At 34.1% G+C, this 21,656-nt stretch overlaps 1 protein-coding gene across 2 annotated transcripts in view; it reads right to left on the bottom strand.

Moving 5' to 3' along the window:
• The window catches only part of LOC149774693 (homeobox protein dve-1-like), a 149,873-nt gene that overhangs the window by 126,198 nt on the left and 2,019 nt on the right, over window positions 1-21,656 (bottom strand). For both annotated transcript variants that reach the window (XM_089944832.1, XM_089944831.1), the window contains exon 2: window positions 19,135-19,258. In XM_089944832.1, coding sequence (XP_089800958.1) covers window positions 19,135-19,258 — 124 coding nt within the window. The remainder of the gene's footprint in view (window positions 1-19,134; window positions 19,259-21,656) is intronic.

The raw sequence follows: 21,656 nt of genomic DNA, 5'->3' as shown, positions 1-21,656 counted from the left end.
AAACTTACATTACACTGGAAATATACTTACATGAAGGGCAAAAATACATAAATTAAAAAATATTAAGACAGCTTTTATCGATGCTGCAGAGTATGGGTAGTTAATGAATAGGTTAAACTGTGACAGATCCAGGACCTGCTGCCCTTTGATGGGAGCCAGATCAAACTTACGTATTATGAGGTTATAGTTGGGCCTGAGGAATGTCAGGTCATGCAAACATATTAACCCCTGGAGCTTTTTGTCACTTTCGCCAGAAAATCGAGCAGGAAACACATTTTGAAAGCTATTTCTGAATAGATCTGAAAACACCAAATTCCCGGTGATCTTTCAATAACATACTGCCTAGTTGTGTTAGAAACATAGCTTTTCATTGGCTATTTGACTTGCGCATGAGCAGAAGGGTAAAAGTTGGAGTTCCTTTTTACTTTTCTTTTTTTTTGCTAAACGGAGCCATTATTTTTGTATGGTGACCACTCTTTATTCCAAATGTCCATCTTATCCTACTTTTTGCAAAGCTTCATCTGTCTGTTTGCAGTTCATACCGGTTTGCCTTAGATCTGAGACCAAAAAGTCTAAAATTGGACACAAAACTGGATTCCGACCACAGGCGAATTTTGGGTAGAATAAAGTTGGGTCCAAAAAATGAGGTTTTTTTATCTGTATTTTGTACTGCAACTAGATATTCCAGATTATTTGGTATCATTGTAGAGCTACATCTGTCTACCTTTCTATAATACCACCCATTTTAGTGTGTTTCAAAATATACAGGGCTTGAAATCTAGCAGTCCACTAACCCAAGGCAATCAAAGTTTCTGTCAGACAAGTAGTTTTCACAAGTCCAATGGAGAGTCCAGTGTCAGTTAATGCAAACTGGTGTATTTGGGAAGGACTAGTGAATATTCAGCAGGACTAGTAAATTTCTCAGCCTAATTATTCTTCTTGTTACAAATATATTTGTTAAATTATATGCCTGAATATAATTATTAATTTTTCCTGCAATACAAGTATGAAAAATTAATACATGTACAGCACGGTTTGGCACTTAATGACCCAGCATTTTAATGCCTAGGCAATCATGCATAGCAACAATGGCACAACATTTAAATGCCAAGGCAATCATGTATAGCAACAATGGCACATTTAAATGCCTTGGCAATCATGTATAGCAAACAATGTACAATAATTTAATGCCTAGGCAATCATGCATAGCAACAAGTGCACAAAGCAAAATAATAAAAGTCCAGTTATTTGCAAATATGAATGGCCACAATTCCAACCACATCCAATATAACACAGAATTTTAGCACTGACTGCTTTTGTCACTTGTAATTTTATCTTTTTTTCAGTCTGAACAGTATCTTGTCTGAGACAAAATTAAATGTATACTGATATGCACAAACATGTATACTGATATGCACAAAAATGTAAACCGATATATATACAATGTGTATATTGATATACCCAAACATGTATAATGAAATATTTATTTATTAAATTGTTAATCTGTCCAATATTTGCCACTTTTTACAGGCTGGAAATCAGATTATCCAATTGGTGGAGAATCCTGGCTTTACTTGATTGACGGAATAGCGAGGCAAACAACCAGCTAGACAATGTAATCTATGTTACATATGGCTCCACCATATCCTTTGTTAGCTTTTCTATTTATCCTTGAATAAATGTTGTTAATCCTCTAGTACAAACAATAATAATCCTCTATTCTATGATTAAGCAAAGTGTTTACAAATGATTCACACTTTATTATAGATCTGTCTGTCATGCTAACAAAAGAACACCATGACATTCTTAATCCCATGCCCGTCAACAAAAACACGATATTACTATTTCTTGTCATACATTTCAACCCCAGTAAGAAGTCGTTGTTGTTATTTGGATTTTTAACGTAGCTTTAACAATGTTTCAGTCATATTGCTATGATGTCTGCAGTGTGACAGTTTATAGTGATGTCTAGCACTGTGGCATCATGCCACAGGCATGTAGCATGATGTCCCACCCAATCACATTATTCTGACACCAGACCAACCAGTCAAAGACATCAAAAATGTATTACGCATGATCTCAGAGTCATCAAAACTGTATTCAACAGTACCTCAAATTCATCAAAACTGTATTAAACAGTACCTCAAATTCAAAATCATTAAAAATGTATCAAACAGTACCTACAAGTCATCAAACCTGTATTAAACAGTACCTCAAATTCATCAAAACTGTATTAAACAGTACCTCAAATTCAAAATCATCAAAAATTTATCAAACAGTACCTAAAAAACATCAAACCTGTATTTAACAGTATCTCAAATTCGAAATCATCAAAACCATAACAAACAGTAACTCAAATTCAAAGCCAACAAAACTGTATCAAACAAGACCTCAAATAAGAAATCGTCACAACGGGATAAAACAGTACTTCAAATTCAAAGTCACCAAACTGTATCTGAAATAAGAAATCATCCAAACTTTATCAAACAGTACCTGAAATAAGAAATCATCCAAACTTTATCAAACAGTACCTCCAATAACAAGTCACCCAATCTTTATCAAACAGTACCTCCAATAACAAGTCATCCAAACTTTATCAAACAGTACCTCCAATAACAAGTCAGCAAAACTGTATCAAACAGTACCTCCAATAACAAGTCAGCAAAACTGTATCAAACAGTACCTCCAATAACAAGTCAGCAAAACTGTATCAAACAGTACCTCCAATAACAAGTCAGCAAAACTGTATTAAACAGTACCTCCAATAACAAGTCAGCAAAACTGTATTAAACAGTATCTCAGTTATAAGTCATCAACACCATGAAACAGCACCTCAGATTAGAAGTCATCAAAACTGTATAAAACAATACCTCAAATGTTAAATCATTAACAAGAATGCATTCAATGGACTGACACTTTACTAGACAAAAAGAATTTCCAGGATTTAAGATAAGACCTTTTTGTTTCCTTTTAACTGCTGAGTGATAAAACCACCTCTGATCAGGGGCTTACAAAATTTTATAGAAGTGACTGAAAAACTGAACATGCCGTTGAAAAATCTGTCATAATATCCCAATGTGAGTAAAACAATAATATAGAATATGGTATATTTTAGAAACCTCTGTTACAATTATCAAGTCGTCTCCTTCAAGTCGGTGACATGTATCAAAGTATTCGAGGACCTGATTTTTGAGAATGATTTGAGAACACTTATTTTTGTCCATTTAATTGCCTGCCAATCAATATGTATCAGGTTTCCTGTATTTATCACATAAACAAAATTTATCATATAGTTCATACACTTTAAATATAGTGTGTGTAGCTTAATATTTTTTATATGACACCATGGTAACATATCACTTTACAAGATTCTGATTGGTCCAAATAAGCCCATGAAATTATTGTGCAGTATTCTCTTTACTGATTGGCTAAGACTGCAAGAATTTTCCTTCCCCAACCTTCTGGAACATTTTTTGTGTTACTATTACTATCAACATTTTGGCACCAATTATTTTAATAAGGGACACTGGCAAAAATGATTATGTCAGTATATGGCCAATTTACACCACAGGGACTGCTTCCAAATAAAACAACGTCATTAAATGCATATTGAGCTTGGATTTGTGGAGGGGGGACCTGTAATTGGGACCCCAACCTATGGCAATGACAAGCATGGTTCAAATGTTGACTTAGAGGACAACATTATCAACATTTTGGCAGCCATTCTTTAATCAATTGCCCAAGGGGCATTTGGAAAAATGGTTATGTATGACAGAATATGGTTAATTTACTAAACAGGTACTCATTACAAATAAAATTAAGGTATCGGTCAATGGACAGGAGGTGGTGGTTATGTAATGTGGACCCATTTTATGACAACTTAAATGCTTACTTACAGGAGTAAATAAACTCGCATCTGTTTTGAGAAGAATGTGAACATTTGCTGGTCACTGAAAGTTATCCAGTTTTTCATGATAAAATAGCCCAGAGGAGCTAATGTGTCTTATTATGTGATGCAATTCTGACCAAAAATTCTATATCTATGTCTATACTACTAATCCAAATCAAATAATGCAAATATGAAGTCACAAATATATTAAATATGGAATTTCTGTATATTGCAAATCATCCTTTCACAGGAATATCCAACAATTGGAATGCTTAGCAGTATAACTGACCCACTTTAGGTAACACATTGTAAACATTCTAATCAATGTACTATATGGCACATGTAACCTAACATGTGTGAGCAATGTAAAATCATACTGGACCAGAGTTTTAATGATACTGTACGTGTCAAATGTTTTACAGATTTGGAAGGACACTGGCTCTTTCAGTTATAATTTGTCACATCAACAACAAAAATTACTTTTAAATGTTACTGGTTATAGACCTGCAGTTTCAACCAGTGACTGGAACTATTGTTTTATGCACAACAAATGAAAGGCACAGCATTTAGTCAGAATAAACAAACATATTCCTTCTTTCTCTCTAAACTGTTTCATTAAAATATAAACCACTTGATAAACAGAATCTCAAATGAGTAATGATTAATATTAATAATAATGTCCAGCTTTTATGAACCAAAGTTAAAGACAGCTTGATATTATTCAACTTGTTTCATAAATTCAATATTAAAACAATACCCATTTGAGATCCTCTATATCAAAAACATTGCCTATACATTTTCCTAACATTGGTCTTGCTTTGAGTTAAATCCTCCTGGTAGTTAATCTACCCGAACTGAATTCAGGCAAGTGGGTTTATTAATCCATGCCTGATATTCTTCAGCAATAACACAAGGTTATGACAGAAGATATACTGGAAGTACGACCGGCACCATTTTCATTTAGGACCAACTAGGTATCAAAGAAGTCTACAGATGAAAACACCACGTTGATATAGCCATCAATTTGGGAGTAGAACAATATTTTCAAGATAGCCACCATGGTGGTCATGTTGAGGGTTAGTCATTTTCATGTAGGATGAGGTTTAGATAACCATAATGCAGCAGACCCAACATTGTACGAAAACAAGTATATATTTTACTGTAAAAATATTTCGCAATTACCATTTAATTTATAGCATAATCCCTTATAAATTAAGATAGTTCATTATTAAATCATCTCTACTAAAAGTGTAATGATATAACAATGTACTGGTAAATTGCAATACAAGACACCTGATACTTATATCTTGATAAAAATATAGGAATACCAGAACAGTTTTTTTTCTTCTTCTTCACCAACACTAGACCATCCAGAATTAACTTTGAGCACAGTAACATCTTCCATTAGGTTTAGCATCGTTACCAATGTGGCAGCTTCTAAATATGTACTCATGAAATACTCTAGAACAAACGGTTCTATCTGGAATAATTTTAGACTAAAAATGGAGTTAGGCACTGGTCAAAATGGTTGCTATGTGAAATATGTGCAAAACTTAAACATGTAGGTGGAATGACAAACCTCTCAATTCATTTATGGCCACCATAACTGTACAACAACATGACACAATCCCTGGAACAACAGCAGATGGTTCCAGGAAAGATATACCAAATGTTTCAGGTTGGCAACCAACAATTGCAGATATGCTAGAGCCACCCCTATCAGTTATGACTTTGCCAGTTTCATCATTTATGACTGTGTCTATACAGTGTTTTGTCAAAGAAGGGACACTTAAACACTGCATCACAGCATTTGTGCTTGATTCATGATAAGTTGTATCTTCCAGACAAGTTCTCTGAGAAGATTATCCCAGACATATATTTAAAAGTCAAAAAGAACATAAAATCACGATTGTCCCTCGGAGTTGTGTTTCTGTGTTGAAACCACCCAAGGTTTGGAATCACTGATATTACTAATTTACCATATTATTAATTCAAATCAATGACAAGTGTCAATTTGATAATTTATAATTACATGTATTTTTTTAAATACTTATTTGTGTTACTTGTCATGATTTATAAGTAGTACGTGAAATTTTGAATCCAAAGTCCTTCCTAATCCGGCACCATAGTGTAACTCCTCATCAAATTGTTGTTTTCTGCTCTTAGAAGTTTTCACTCAATGTTGATGTTTATTGTTTCTAAATCATTTATGTAATTATTATATTCAGTGGGTGTTATGGTGAAAAAAAAATCATTTATATAATTATTATATTTAGTGGGCGTTTTGGTGAAATAAATCATTTATGTAATTATTATATATAGTGGGTGTTATGGTGAAAAAAAATCATTTATATAATTATTATATTTAGTGGGTGTTTTGGTGAAATAAATCATTTATGTAATTATTATATTTATTATATTTAGTGGGTGTTTTGGTGAAATAAATCATTTATGTAATTATTATATTTAGTGGGTGTTCTGGTGAAATAAAGCGCAACATGATTTTATTATTTTCTTGTACAGGTTTTATTACATGCAAAGTAATTGCTGATTATTACAGAACAAAATAGGCAACATTACAATCATAAATCATGACAATTACCAATAAATATTGATAAATACCACAAAACAAACATTGCAATATACTGCAGGATGCTTTTTCCTGGCAACACTAACCCCTAATCTCTAGATCTTATTAGTCTGACAACCAACAGGTGTAAAGTTGAATATGAGGTCAGAACAGTCAACCTCAGATAATTGTAGAGATACAGAAAAATGAGGACATAACCAGTCTGACTTAAGCTTATGTGTGACCAGTCTAATACTTGTTCTGTGCAACCAAGCTCCGCTAATAGTATGGAAACAGAGAAATGAGGGCCTAACCAGTCTGATTTACAGCATATATGTGTCTAGTCTAATCCATGTCAACCTCAGATAATTGTATGGATACATAAAAATGAGGACATAACCAGTCTGACTTGCAGCTTATGTGTGATCAGCCTAATACTTGTTCTGTGCAGTCAAACTCAGCTAATAGTATGGAAACAGAGAAATGAGGGCCTAACCAGTCTGATTTACTGCATATATGTGTCTAGTTTAATCCTTGATCTGAGAAGTCAACTTCAGACAATAGTATGGATACAGTGAAATGAGAACATAACACTTGCAGCTTATGTAGTGACCAGTCTAATACCTGACCTGGGCAGTCAACCTCAGTTAATAGTATGGAAACAGAGAAATGAGGATCTCACCAATATGACTTGCAATTAGTCAAGTAAACAGCCTGTACAGTGAACATCTTCTAATGATATGGATCAAGAGAAGCAGAGATAGAGACAATTACAAACATTTGCTAGCACAATCCTTGTCAGTCAAACAAACACTGATATGGCTAAGGTTTTATCAATATATCTATTAATACACATTAGGAAATATCTCAGTGGTGGAGTGGAACCTTTATAATATCTCAAGTTAGCATGTCTTACACAAATCTAATACAATGAGTATTACTATGGTACAGCTATTACAGAAACATCACTGAGCAGTTGCTAATGACAGAATTCAAAGCAAACCACAACAGATTCTTGTTTATTTCTGCATTCAAATGTGTGACAATTACAAGCTTATAGTATTGTTCCATTCCATAATGGATGTTGCACCCAAATTTCAACAGTCACATACTTTTTGTTTCCAGTCAATGCTAAACCATCTCTGATCAACCATTCATTTTCACACATGACAAATGTATTAAACAGTACTTCAAATTCGAAATAATCAAAAATGTTATCACACAGTACCTCAAAGTCATCAAAACTATGATGGTGTGGTGATGGAAGCAGTACTGACAGCAGTAGTGAACGAAGTTGCACATGTAACAGTGATACAACAATAGTAATAATAAAACAATGGTAATAGCAGTAATTAACAGTAATAATAAGACTGGTATTAGCAGTAATTAACAGACATAATAAAACAATGGTATTAGCAGTAATTAACAGTAATAATAAAATTGGTATTAGCAGTAATTAACAGTAATAATAAAACAATGGCATTAGCAGTAATTAACAGTAATAATAAAACAATGGTATTAGCAGTAATTAACAGTAATAACAGTGCCTGTCAGATCAACAAATAAGTAGGTTGTGCTAAGGCAAGTAAAGTTTGAAAGAGGGCTTGGAGCATTGTATTGTCTGTAGCTGTTTACTGCAGGGCTGTGTCAAAGCACCTGTTTTGCTTTTAATTATAATAAATCAACACCTGGATTACTAAAACATGGTACAAAATCATGGTAAACTGATCTGTGTTGACCACAGTAAATGGACACCAGGATGTACTGAAGCATGGACCAAAAACATAGTAAATTGATCTGTTTTAATCAAAGTAAATCCACACCTAGATTGAAAAAGCATGGTACAAAATGATGGTAAAATATCTGTTTTAATCACAGTAACTGGACGCTTGGATGTACTAAAACCGTTCAAAAATCATGGTAAAATGATGTTTTGACCACAGTAAATGGACACCTGGATCTACTAAAACATGGTTACAAAAATCATGGCATCAGTTTTAATTAGTATTACTGTTGTAAGATTATTAAAGTAACAGCTGAAAAAATAAAACGGTGCTCATTTTCTTTTCAATATATATACTATGTAGTCATCGCAAATTTTTTGTTTGCAAAATAAAGAATGACAGTAATTGGTTTCCCTACAGAGAGATCATAAATTGCTGCCATGTTTTAATGCAATGTTTAACCCTATCAATGATACTAAAAACATTCTCCTGCCATTAAGTTCTTGTTCACAAAGTTGTTCTAGGACTGAAAATCAACTGCCTGTAAAACAATATTTACCAAAATATGTCAAGTTTTATCAAACTGCTCAAGAAAATGTTACCTGTCACAGGTAATGAGTATACAGGACTATCACTCATTCCAGTCCGAAAAGACAAGTACTTTGTTGTCTCCTACATGTACTTTGTTGTCTCCTACATGTACAATATATTAGGAGAGAAAGAAAGCTTATCACAAATGTCCAGGTGCATCTCACATAAGCAATGCTTTTCAAAGTGAAATCAATCATAAACATGTTAATTTGTCACTAATCGACTTTGAAAAATTCTTTCATAATCAGACTTCAGTAATGCAACTTTTCTTTTCCTCTAAAAAGACTTAAAACAAAAGGCTGAAGTGGGCCTGACATTACTCACTGGGTTGCATAACCTGACAGCTCAACATTACACCCAGCAGATATATGCAACATTGTTAAAAACAAAAAATGTATATTCTATTGTTTTTATTAATTCTACCATGTTTCAATCAGGCGAAAGATTGCCTCATTAATGCAAATGTATTTACTTCAATAATAACCCTGTCATAGATCATGATAACACTTTAAAAAAAAAAAATAATTAAAACTTGTGTCTTCAATAATACTTACCCAAGCATAATACCTTACGAAAACTGCTACTACTACTAGTACCCGACAAATCCAGCCCTCCCAGACTCATTTTTTAAAAGCCAAATAGCTAAAAGTTTTTGTCCAACTAGGTGGCAGAGTGATCTCCTCTTGATATAAGAGATTTGCGCAGATCCTCATAAACTCTTCAGTTATTACTGGAGGCACACTCTTTATATGGATGTAACTTCACGGAGGCAATGGATACTGGAGAATAGACTATATGTTGGGAAGCGGTTGAAAAGTGAAAAAATTTCCCTGATGAGTACACTTCCTTATCAAGATGTTCTTGACTGTAGGTCCCACCAGACTGTAGGTCCCACCAGACTGAGCCTTTCAAGCTGAGATAAAACCTTGAGAAGTGAACTAAAATTACTGTCTCCCCACAGCATGGATTATAAAAGAGAACAGTTCTGAATAAATATGCCTGCCCTAACTTCATGAGCTGAGACACGAAGCAAATTCATTTAGTGTTGGATTATTTCTGATACGTGGAACAAATAACCCGCTTTATCCAGGATGAAAGTGTCTGTGCTAAGATGTCGTTTGTGATGGGTAAGAAGAGGCATGATCTTTCTTCCTGCAATGAGCATGCACTATGCCCTGTAGATGAAGTGTGGCTTGCTGTGGTATAGTGTTCTTTGCACACCACTGTGTGACGATAATCCATTTGTCTTCATATGCCTTTAAAGTGGAGGGCCTTCTCACTTGCGCCACTTCTCAACCACTGGTTGTGAGATCTGTTTGTCCAGAGGGCCTGTTTAATAAGATCCCTGCCATCATGGTTGCTTGAGGAAATGAGGGAATACCTGGCCTTTCCTGCTGACAGAATTGATCAGATTGTTGATCCAAGATTATCCCCCTTTAGAGTGGAGCAAATGGGATGACATGACACGGATTCTCTTGCTTTCTGTATCACTTTCAGAACCAGAGGAATTGGAGGGCAGGCATATACATTTAAGCTGCTCAAATAATAAAACAAACAGCACAGACTGTCCAGGCCCTGGGATCAAAAACTAGTGAGACCAATGTTGGGAGTTTGACATCCCACATTGTCACATATGGGTCCACCACTGGCCAATCCTATTGGTAATATATTAAGACCATTGATGGGAGTTTGACATCCCACACTGTCACATATGGGTCCACCACTGGCCAATGCTATTGGTAATATATTAAGACCAATGATGGGAGTTTGACATCCCACATTGTCACATATGGGTCCACCACTGGCCAATCCTATTGGTAATATATTAAGACCATTGATGGGAGTTTGACATCCCACACTGTCACATATGGGTCCACCACTGGCCAATCCTATTGGTAATATATTAAGACCATTGATGGGAGTTTGACATCCCACACTGTCACATATGGGTCCACCACTGGCCAATCCTATTGGTAATATATTGAGTGATAAGAGGAGTGATAAGACCATTCTGTTTGGATTAGCTGATTTTTCCAGCATGCTAATAAACATATTAAGCCTGGAATATGACAAACCTGGACATGGATTTGGCGTTGTAAACTTGCCTTAAAGAAGAAAACCCATAAAATAGAGTATAGGTCTGTATACTCAGTTCTGCCTTGCCATATGAGGCAAGTCACCACAGTAGATTTGTAGGACAGAATGAAAACTCCATTTCAATACATACTCTACTGCAACCAATGAGAAGTTTTCTAAATGACTTTCATCTCAAAAATGTGGCTATGTAATGAAGATGTTGAGGTAGCCACAATCCAATGGTTTCCTGGAATAATGGAAGGAGGCATGGCCGTCAGTCCTCTCACATTAAAACAGATTGTTATTTTTGGAGGCTGTACTTGCACATGTATCCCTTATGTGAGCTTGAGATGGAGCTTTATATTGTGTTGATTTTGAGAACAGGCTTCGGCCTCCATTTCAACAAAAGAATCAAGAAATGGGTACATCAGAATGCAGCATATGACTACGACATTCACAGCAAACCTGCAGCCACAGCAATTCTATGACCACTGGGTCACCTCATATAAAGAAAAAAGGCAACATTGCATTAATTCAATGCATGTTCCTGAGTTTTGATTACCAAATCTTGATATACCATAAAAGAAACCGAAGAAGGTAACACAGGACATCATGCTTACTCCATGATTAAACCCCCACCGTATTTGTAGAATGTTTCATTAGGAAGTGAATCACATGAACTTCCTGGAAACTATTTGAAAATATGACATCAAGCCACTCATCTTGCAAGACCACACTGTGCCTGGAAGAGCTATACTTGTGAGGTCATAGCAGTTATCCTATGGTATTATCATCTGTTAACACATTAACCCCTGGTGATGAGTTCACATGGCAGGAGGTAGTAGCCAACTGCCGAGCTCTGTAGCATCAAGGTCATGTATGATACACTAAAGTAGGTGGTATTATATAAAGGTAGAAAGATGTAGCTCTACAACGATACCAAATAATCTGGAATTTCAAGTTGCACTACAAAATACAGAGGGGAAAAACCTTTTTTTTTTTTTACCCGATTTGTTTTCTACCCAAAATTCACCCGTGGTCAGAATCCAATTTTGTGTCCAGATTTTATACTATTGGTCTCAGCTCTAAGGCAGACCAGTATACATTTCCTACTAGAATTTCAGGCAAATACCTCCAGGGGTTAATGTATTAACATATTTCGAGAAGAAAAAATATATAATATTCATTAATTGTAAGTACCTTTCTCCTTGGCATTTGTTTATTCTATCACATCAGTCACATATACAAACGAAAGACACAAAAGTTCTTTCCCAGTGTTGAGATGCATGTAGCTTACAATCTTTGCCCAATTCTTTATGCTTTTTTTCTCATTCGTTAACTGAGTTGCTAATGACATAGACAAATGCAGTTTAAACCAAAGAAAAACATTTGGAATGCAGCAGTAATCTAAAAAAAATAATCACATATTCAGGTATTCCTAAAAATCTAAACATCTGGAACTACACATTCTAGTGGCTTAAAAAAAAAAATCTGTGCCAAAATTAAACCAATGTCTTAAACCCTTTATCAATACTTAGCCTCCTCAAATCTCAGAGAGTTTATTACCTTGGTAACCAGTTAGATTATCTGCACCTAAATCCCAAGGATTAGGCTACTCACACTCTAGGATTAATGGATTTTCTTGGCCCCAAATATAGGGGATTTAGGGATTATGGGGGGCTAAAAATACCAGAGAATCAAGGATAAGGGACAGGAAATCTTTTCATTTGAAATGTCTCAGATGTTTACAATAGTGTTCAGGATGTGATAATTATATCTTTAATGTACTCCTAGCACTAAGTTTTTTTTTTTAGTTTAAAAAAATTAAGAAAGGGCTTGATATCTAGACCACCATTTTCATTTCGAAGGAAAAATATAAATCCAACTGTCTACCAAAATTTATTATAATAAATACCATAGGTCTAGAAGGACTTGAATTTAAGGGAGATGTGACTAATCTTCTTTTTTGGACAGATTAGGAAAAGTGAGAAATGTAATACATGTTTGATTCCTTGGGTTCTCCAATTCAAACAGTCCTCTATTTTACAATAGGCATATTTGCATTTAACATCAACAAGTAGAAACTTGTTTGTGATATATATCTATATATACACAAACACATAATCACATAGAAAGTGTAAAGTTTTGGATGGAGAGAAGCAAGCTGTGTATTTTGGTCATGTAACCAATAAAGAGTACAGTGGAAACTATACATTGTGAAAATCGATAGGAGTACTTAAGGTACTCATTGTTTCCAGTTGGGAAAATAAATTACTTTCCAAAAACTTCACTATGAAAGGGATCTGAGAAATTTCTAAAGTTTGGAAAAACACCTACATCTAAAGTAAACCAGATCACTCTTTCCAACCAAATGCATGATGTGTAAAATTAGGGTGCATTTATTTTTAGAAAATGAATTTCTTAATAAAGCACTCAACATGAAGTTCATAAAGAGAATCCATTGATAGGACTGCACGTGTTGTTTTAATATTTGTCTACATGCTTCAACTAACGTCATGTATTTGTTTTAATATTTGTCTACACATTTCAACTAACATCATGTATTTGTTTTAATATTTGTCTACACACTTCAATGAACATCATGTATTTGTTTTAATATTAGTCTACACGCTTCAACGAACATCATGTATTTGTTTTAATATTTGTCTACACGCTTCAACTAACATCATGTATTTGTTTTAATATTTGTCTACATGCTTCAACGAACATCATGTATTTGTTTTAATATTTGTCTATGCGCTTCAACGAACATCACGTATTTGTTTTAATATTTGTCAACACATTTCAACTAACATCATGTATTTGTTTTAATATTTGTCTACATGCTTCAACGAACATCATGTATTTGTTTTAATATTTGTCTACACGCTTCAGTGAACATCACGTATTTGTTTTAATATTTGTCTACATGCTTCAACTAACATCATGTATTTGTTTTAATATTTGTCTATGCGCTGTCTACACGCTTCAACATAATGTATTTGTTTTAATATTTGTCTACACGCTTCAACGAACATCACGTATTTGTTTTAATATTTGTCTACACGCTTCAACGAACATCATGTATTTGTTTTAATATTTATCTACACGCTTCAACTAACATCATGTATTTGTTTTAATATTTGTCTATGCGCTGTCTACACGCTTCAACATAATGTATTTGTTTTAATATTTGTCTACACGCTTCAACGAACATCACGTATTTGTTTTAATATTTGTCTACACGCTTCAATGAACATCATGTATTTGTTTTAATATTTGTCTACACGCTTCAATGAACATCATGTATTTAATATTTGTCTACATGCTTCAACGAACATCATGTATTTGTTTTAATATTTGTCTACATGCTTCAACGAACATCATGTATTTGTTTTAATATTTGTCTACACGCTTCAGTGAACATCATGTATTTGTTTAGACTATCTGCTTCACCTTTAAACCTTGGATATTTTCATTGCCAGATATATAATTTTTATCAACCTTCATGACCCTGGCCATTGCAAGTGCAAAGAGACAATGATGGATATTCACCAATGAAAAGTTTTATCTATCTGTTGCTGATGAAAAAGTGTGCCATAGCATCAAGATTTGGGGTCATCAAACAAAATACTGAAGGACATTCACAACAATATGCCCAGTATTCCCAGTATTCCCTATTCAAAACTTGCTCACAGAAAATATTTGCAGTACAAAGCCTTGAAAAGAAATGGAAGACTGACCCTGAAATTGACTACAAGATGTAAGAGACAGACTGAATAAACTGCAGTGTTTTATGTAATAGATAAAATCAGTACATACATCAGTAAATAATGGGGCCATAAATGAATGAATTGCAGGGATTAATGTTATAGAAGCACGCATTACATATGACACTAAATAATGGTGCCACATTGTACTCTGGTGATATCACAAGGTACAAAACTTGCAAAACATAATGCATTATGAACATAACACCCATCCCTCAAGATTTGGACACTTGGGCTTCCTTTAGCCAAATGTGTGCCTGCCCCTGGCACTGGGAATGTAATTTTGTCATGCCTTGAATATGTGCCTGTCCCTGGGCATGTAGTTTTGTCATGCCCTCCATATGTGCCTGTCCCTGGCACTGGGCAAGTAGATTTCTCATGCCTTGAATATGAATTAAATCGTGAACTTAATCATTAAAGAAAATGTTTTGATAGAATCAGTTTAAGATGACTGCATAAATACAATTTCGGATGGAGAAGTGTTTGTTTTTAACAAATAAGGCAGAATAAATAGTGATAACAATATCATTTCTAAAACAAAGTAGAAATAGCAGTTCTTGATTTGCTGTTTATGACTTGTATTTCACATCACATCAAAATGATACATGACATGATATAGGGATTAGCTGTCTAACCTAACCAATCAAGTAATCAAACAACCAGCCTATCAATCAGTCAATTTTCTACATAAGCACTGAAAATAATATCTATTTCAAAAGAACAATGCATGATTCACTAGAGCCAATCATCCTAGAAAATGTCCAAAGGGCATAGCAAATCCTCAAGTATTCATCCTTGTAAGTTCTTTTAATGGCATACAAGGTATCCAAATTTTCAATACAAAAGTAGGATAAAAAGGTATTATTGCGTGGTCACATTTTGATGGTAAAGTTGACACACTAATGAAAAATAATAATAACCTTTTTCTATCTTCAACAAATAACATTAGTTGTTATTTTGCCACTAGCACCAGTTCTAACAAGCCAAGTTCAGGCAAAATAACCAATATAAAGGGTACTAAAAAAACAGCCTGTCAGCCCAGGTGTTCGAACTAATGACACCTTAGGTATGAGTCACATGTTCCACCAGCTGTGCATTTCCATTGCTCATGGCAATGAAGATCCTGGACATGTCAAAATTATTTCCCCCTTTTATAAATCCTAATAGCCGATACAGTATTTAGCTAGCTACGATCTCTAATTGTAGATCTAGTCTCTAATCCAAGGATCGTCCTAGGCTTCACCAATGTCGCATATAGTGATTTATTTCCTTATTGGTGACAAAATATACAATCTGACAATTTTTTGGGTGACAAACTTTCAGGCTGTTTAATTTGTAAATACAATCATGGATTTGGAGTGGAGACAGTCGAAGGGACCACAAAAGGAAGCCACAAACTTGAATGCACAATGCACTGGAATCTGTTACATAAACAAATCCCGTGTTCGTATTGACAAACCCATCTTTACAGTGCATTGGCACATCATAATCTGCTTATGTAGACATCTGGCCTGAATACTGTATGCTGTCATACATTCAGTCACATTACCGGACTATACCTACAACCTCTGAAGACGCGAACAGAAACAGCTACAATTAATTGAATGATGGCTAATCCTTCTGTTTTCTTTAATGCACCAATAAAATAATTTTGCTGAAACTTGAGAGAAAACTGATTACCTCTGAATCTCAATCCGAATTATTTACTGTCAACAGTGCAATTATATCATGCGTAAACAAACGTTTACCATTGCATGTTCATCATCTCATCCTAAGATTAAGTTAACAAAATTAACAGCATCTGGATTTATTGAAAATTCATCAGACAACACAGTCACTGAACCTGGTGTTATACCCGACATTCCAACATCCTCTACATGTAGTGATGGTAGTAATGCTTCAAGTGCAACACCATATAAAGTTCCCAAAATTTTCTCAATATCTGGAAACCTGGGCATTTGTGGCTGAAATACGATACTAAGTTAAAGCATATGTTCTGTGACAGGGCTGTCAAAAACCATGGAAAACTTCACCCGGGTACCCGTTGCAAGATGAAAGACATGTACAACCCTAGTTACCCCACTGTCCAATTTTCACAAACCTGGATTTTTGTAGAGTGATGAAATAAACGGACTATTTACATCATTTTGCACATTGTTTACTACACTTTATCCACTATTTCGCATTCTCTTTTTCGCATTTTACCAATTCACACTTTCACATCCGCACTTTACCCACACCCAATGGGAGACGGCTGATATTCTGTTGATGGACATAGTTTGTTTTCCTGTTGTACTTCAAATTGTCTATTATAAATTGAACTATATTATTTTGTTTGATTTGTCAATAATAATGAATTAATATTACAATGTTGTTTCACTTATTAATAAACTTCCAACAACTTCCACAACGTTTTGTTATTTATTACTCACGGCAAATGGCGGTGAAAGTCAACTTCCGGCTGAGAACTTGAATACTAAAGGAGGTTTACACTTAAGTAAGCTAAACATTACAATATTAATATTTCAAACTAGAATAAAATAACATTTTTGAAATGTTTTTATGAAATAAAAAACTCCTGGGACTTAAACTATGCAATAAAAAATAACAAAACAAACAAGTTTTACATAACTGAAAATAATTTATTTCTCAAAATACAGGAGTAAAAGAATTAAATTAACTTACAGCATGGTGAATGAATTCCTATCTCCTAAAAGTCCTTTCAATTCCAATAAATCTGAATATGTTCCAATGAAAAATACCCCTTCAGTGTTGAAGTTTCAAATGTACAGAAATATTACCAAAGAATTCAAACAGTAGTTGAATAAATTTAGTTAATACCATACAGTTATTTTAGCGTGTCATGCAAAAAATAAATCTTTTCAAAAACCAAGCTGGGAGACTGAATCCGAATACATGCAGATTGGGACCTACCATCGAGAAGTTTTTAGCAGCATATTTAAGCATCGTTTTCACTAAATATTCACAAATTTTTCGGGTCCAATAAATGTGAAATTCTCAAAGGACATGCTGTTTCCCCCTCTGGAGTGTGTTATTCCCCCCACCCCACATGCTCCCATTTCATATTATGGTCAGCTGTACCCAAACTGCACAATACCTAAAGGTTAGACTCAAGCCTCTTCTACATACCTCAAATAAACCACCTGTTCTACAGTGAGTGAAAACACTAGCAACTGATTGACAAATAAACAACGCCCTTTTTTGTTATAATTAACAATGCCTAAAATGGGTATGAATTCACCTATCAAGTTTCATGACTGTACATGTAACTGTGTCAGAGAAGCTAACCTAAATTAAAGCTGTACCGATGTCACTTTTTGCAGATTATGCCAACATCGCAAATAGCCGATTACAATTATTTCAAGAAACTGCCTGTTCTACAGTTAGTGAAAGCACTAGCAATTGATTGACAAGTAAGCCATGTCTATTTTTGTTATAACTAACAATGCCTAAAATGGGTGCGGATTTATGTTAACAGTTCGAATGTGGTCTCAAGCTACCATACATGTGCTAACTATTTCCCACATTTTAATGCTAACTAATGTATATAACACTGCTTACTAAATAACACATTTATTCCGAATTAGTTTTTTTGGGGGGGGGGCAAATTTGCTTTGTGATATGTTTCTTCACTCCTTTTAATTTAATGATGGTAATTAATGCTTTTATATATGGTACATGAATGCCAGGTGTTGACTCCTGTAAGTTTAATTGGTGGGAATGGTAGTTTGTTTGTCGAGAAAAAATCTACAGCATTTAGTGCTCATTCTTGGGATTTTGGAAGAAATTCACTAAAACAAAGCGTGTAAAGTACGGCAAAAATCAATTTCTAAACTCCTGGTTGATGGTGATGTACTTTGTGAAGACAGCCATAAAGGGGAGTTGAAGCATTTAATTCTTGAATGATATGAAATCGAAGGTCGCTTTATATGTCCGTTATCTTACATTGCAAAGTATGACCATAGGGTTTTAGCATTAAAATGTCATTAACTGAAGTTCCTTAGAAAACTACTATTTGGAAAATATTAATACATAATATAGATTTGCTTAATACCTGATGTTCCTATTTAAAAAACAAGAGAGAGAGAGAGAGAGAGAGAGAGAGAGAGACTGTAAATGTCAGGAAAGTCAATATTTTACATTTGATATTGCATTTATTACAGGTGACAACAGTCATGTAATGATTTATTTTGTAATATTATATCTGTATTGCTTGTTGTCAATAAAGAAATAATTATTCACTCTTTTTCAATTTTCATTACATTAACATACTTGAAAAAATATTTACTACTTGCTCTGGCGACATTTAATGAAAATTGACGACAAAATATTAAGGTTGGCGATTTTTGGGGCTACAACATTTTAAAGGCCAGGACCAACCTTGCTAATCCTAATTCCTAATTGTCAAAGCTTGGCTTCTTTATTCACAAGGTAAACTTTAACTTTTTTTAAAATGTTCTACAAGCAAATATCCATCTATGCAAAAATACTCACTGTTAGTTGCTGACGGTGATGTTTGGGACGGTCCTGGTGGATGCTTTGTTGGTGCCTTACTTTTACCACCCGACGGAGGACTGACCAAAGTCGGCAAATCTTCACTAGATGAATGCTTTATGTTCTGTGAAAGACAATGTGAAATGAGGCGATCATAGCTAAAACCAGAAACAATACAGATTTTAAAATGAAAGTGCAGAAGCAAATTTCTCCAATAAATAAGTTGTAGTGACCTATAAAATGACGGAACTGATGCTTTAATAACTAAAAAAAAATTCTTCCTTTTAACTCCATTATGTTGAAACCATAGTTAATATTCTTCAGTGATAACAATATTTTCAAATTAGCACATATACCCGCTTATAAGTCGCCCTTTTCTTTACGAAAGATTTTAATAATGCACAGTAGGGTCATCTTTTAAGTGAGATATTAAAAATTTTACTTGTAAACTTCAATTAACAATGTTTTGATGGAGTTGCTAATTAGATAAATAAAAACTTAATCCTTTAGCACGCAAAAGCAGCACTGCTTTGTTTTTGAGTGGACAATCTGCAGCACTATCGAAGTTTCTCTCTTCAAAGATGGCCCCCCAGAACTCAGGATGAATTTTTGGGTTTTGATTCAAAAGATATTAGTGTCAAACACAAAAATGTGGAGTTTACTTTGTTTATTATAATACTGTTGGAAATATGTATTATGTGATATTGTGAATCACATCAATTCTGGATTACCATTTTTATGGTCCTAATGACATAAAATTCAGTGTATGGATTTAAGGATTTCATTACATGAATGTAGAAAAACAAATAACAGTAGATTTATATGTACATATTCAATTCAGTAATACAAATGTTTTTATTCTACATTGGTTTAGTCTTTATTTGTATTATTTCTATGTCTATCCATCTATCCAATTAGACTTGTTTATTTTTTCCCCCAAGTGCAACTCCTAGTTACTGACATGTCACCCCTGGCAGACAGATCTGACTTGCAAAAAACATTTTGACATATCGAAGGAACATAGAGAAATTTGCTTTTTGCAGCCTTAAAATGGTGCCTGTTGGGCAGGAGTGTCAACCTACAGCCGAATTGACTGAAAAGTGAGAATGTACGGTAGCTGGTGTGTTGGACATATTTCAGGGATTTACAAATTTTAAAAAGTCAGCTTCCAAGGGTCAAGCTGATGATAAAATTGAGCTTGCCCCAAGCATAATATCCAACAAGTAAAACAATAAGACAAATTAGGATATATTTTTAAGTAAATCACATTTTGTTTCCTTTGCATCTATATCCATATGCTGATATTTAAAGCTATCTATAAATATTTAAATAAATAATACATGTGAATACGTATGTAAATAATACATGTAAATATGTATGTAAATAATACATGTAAATACATATGTAAATTAGAAAGAGTTACAATGCAGATATGGTTGGAAGAGCAGAATCACACACGTACATGACTTTAGACAGATAACTGGTTAGGTAGAAAAGTTTTGGAAACAGCTACATTTTTACAAGTAAGAGAAAAGCAAAGCAATACTGTTTGTAGTGACTTTTATATACTCACAACTCAAGGATATGTGAACATTTATTTTATTCATTTACTTAATAATTATCTAGCAGCCACCCTCAAATCAACAATGTGCATCAAAGTGTTTCAGAATCAGACATGTGAAAATGATCTGAGAACACCTAATTTCATCCAATTAATTATTTGCCATGAGGTTTCTATTGAGTCTCCTGTAGTTATTATGTAAATAACAGAATAAAATGCATCTTGTGGGTGTTACATTTTCCTTTCATCATTGACGCTTAAAATGAAAACTTCCCTGTAGTTAATTGTTAATGACGAATGCCTTTCATTTCCAAGCACAAACCTGTCAAAGTAATCTCGCGAGTTGCATTTTTAGTAATTAATAGTTGTGATAACAGCAGCAACATGCATCAAAACAATCTTTAAAAAGCCGACTGTTCTGAGTCTGCACTGCCCGAGGCCAACTTAAGACTGGAAACTTAGCCAATCCCTGCTATGTACAAATAATACAATTACAATGTAACTGAAAAGTTAAAATAGAAAGATTTATTCAAATTAGCTTTCAATAGTAAATATTGTTATTATCATTAAAATAATTATGACAAAATGCAAAACCCTGAGATTGACAAAAAGCTGCCCGTAAATAATAACCCGGGTAATAGAATGACACACTGGGTACCTGTTCAGTTTCCAAGTTCAGAATAATGATTATATCTGGTTATGTCAGGAGTGACGGAGACACAGAATTCAAGGCTAATGGCATGTGACTACTGGCATCATCATAGACCTAATATTATATCTATATTATATATATTATATTTTCATCTCAAATAATTTCCTTATTTTCTTTTATAATAACTCTGACTGACACATTATCAGGAAAAGAGACAGTTTTCTTGAATCTGAAACCATGTGTCATTATACTTTGATACACACTTAGGTAGCTGACCAGTCTATACTGACAAAAAAATTGCACTATATA

The sequence above is a fragment of the Sinohyriopsis cumingii genome, unplaced genomic scaffold (assembly GCF_028554795.1).
Source record: "Sinohyriopsis cumingii isolate HCF-2022 unplaced genomic scaffold, ASM2855479v2 utg000160l, whole genome shotgun sequence".
Taxonomy (NCBI): Eukaryota; Metazoa; Mollusca; class Bivalvia; order Unionida; family Unionidae; genus Sinohyriopsis; species Sinohyriopsis cumingii.
Note: the sequence above shows the minus strand (reverse complement) of the source record. Positions and strands in the feature narration are given on the sequence as shown.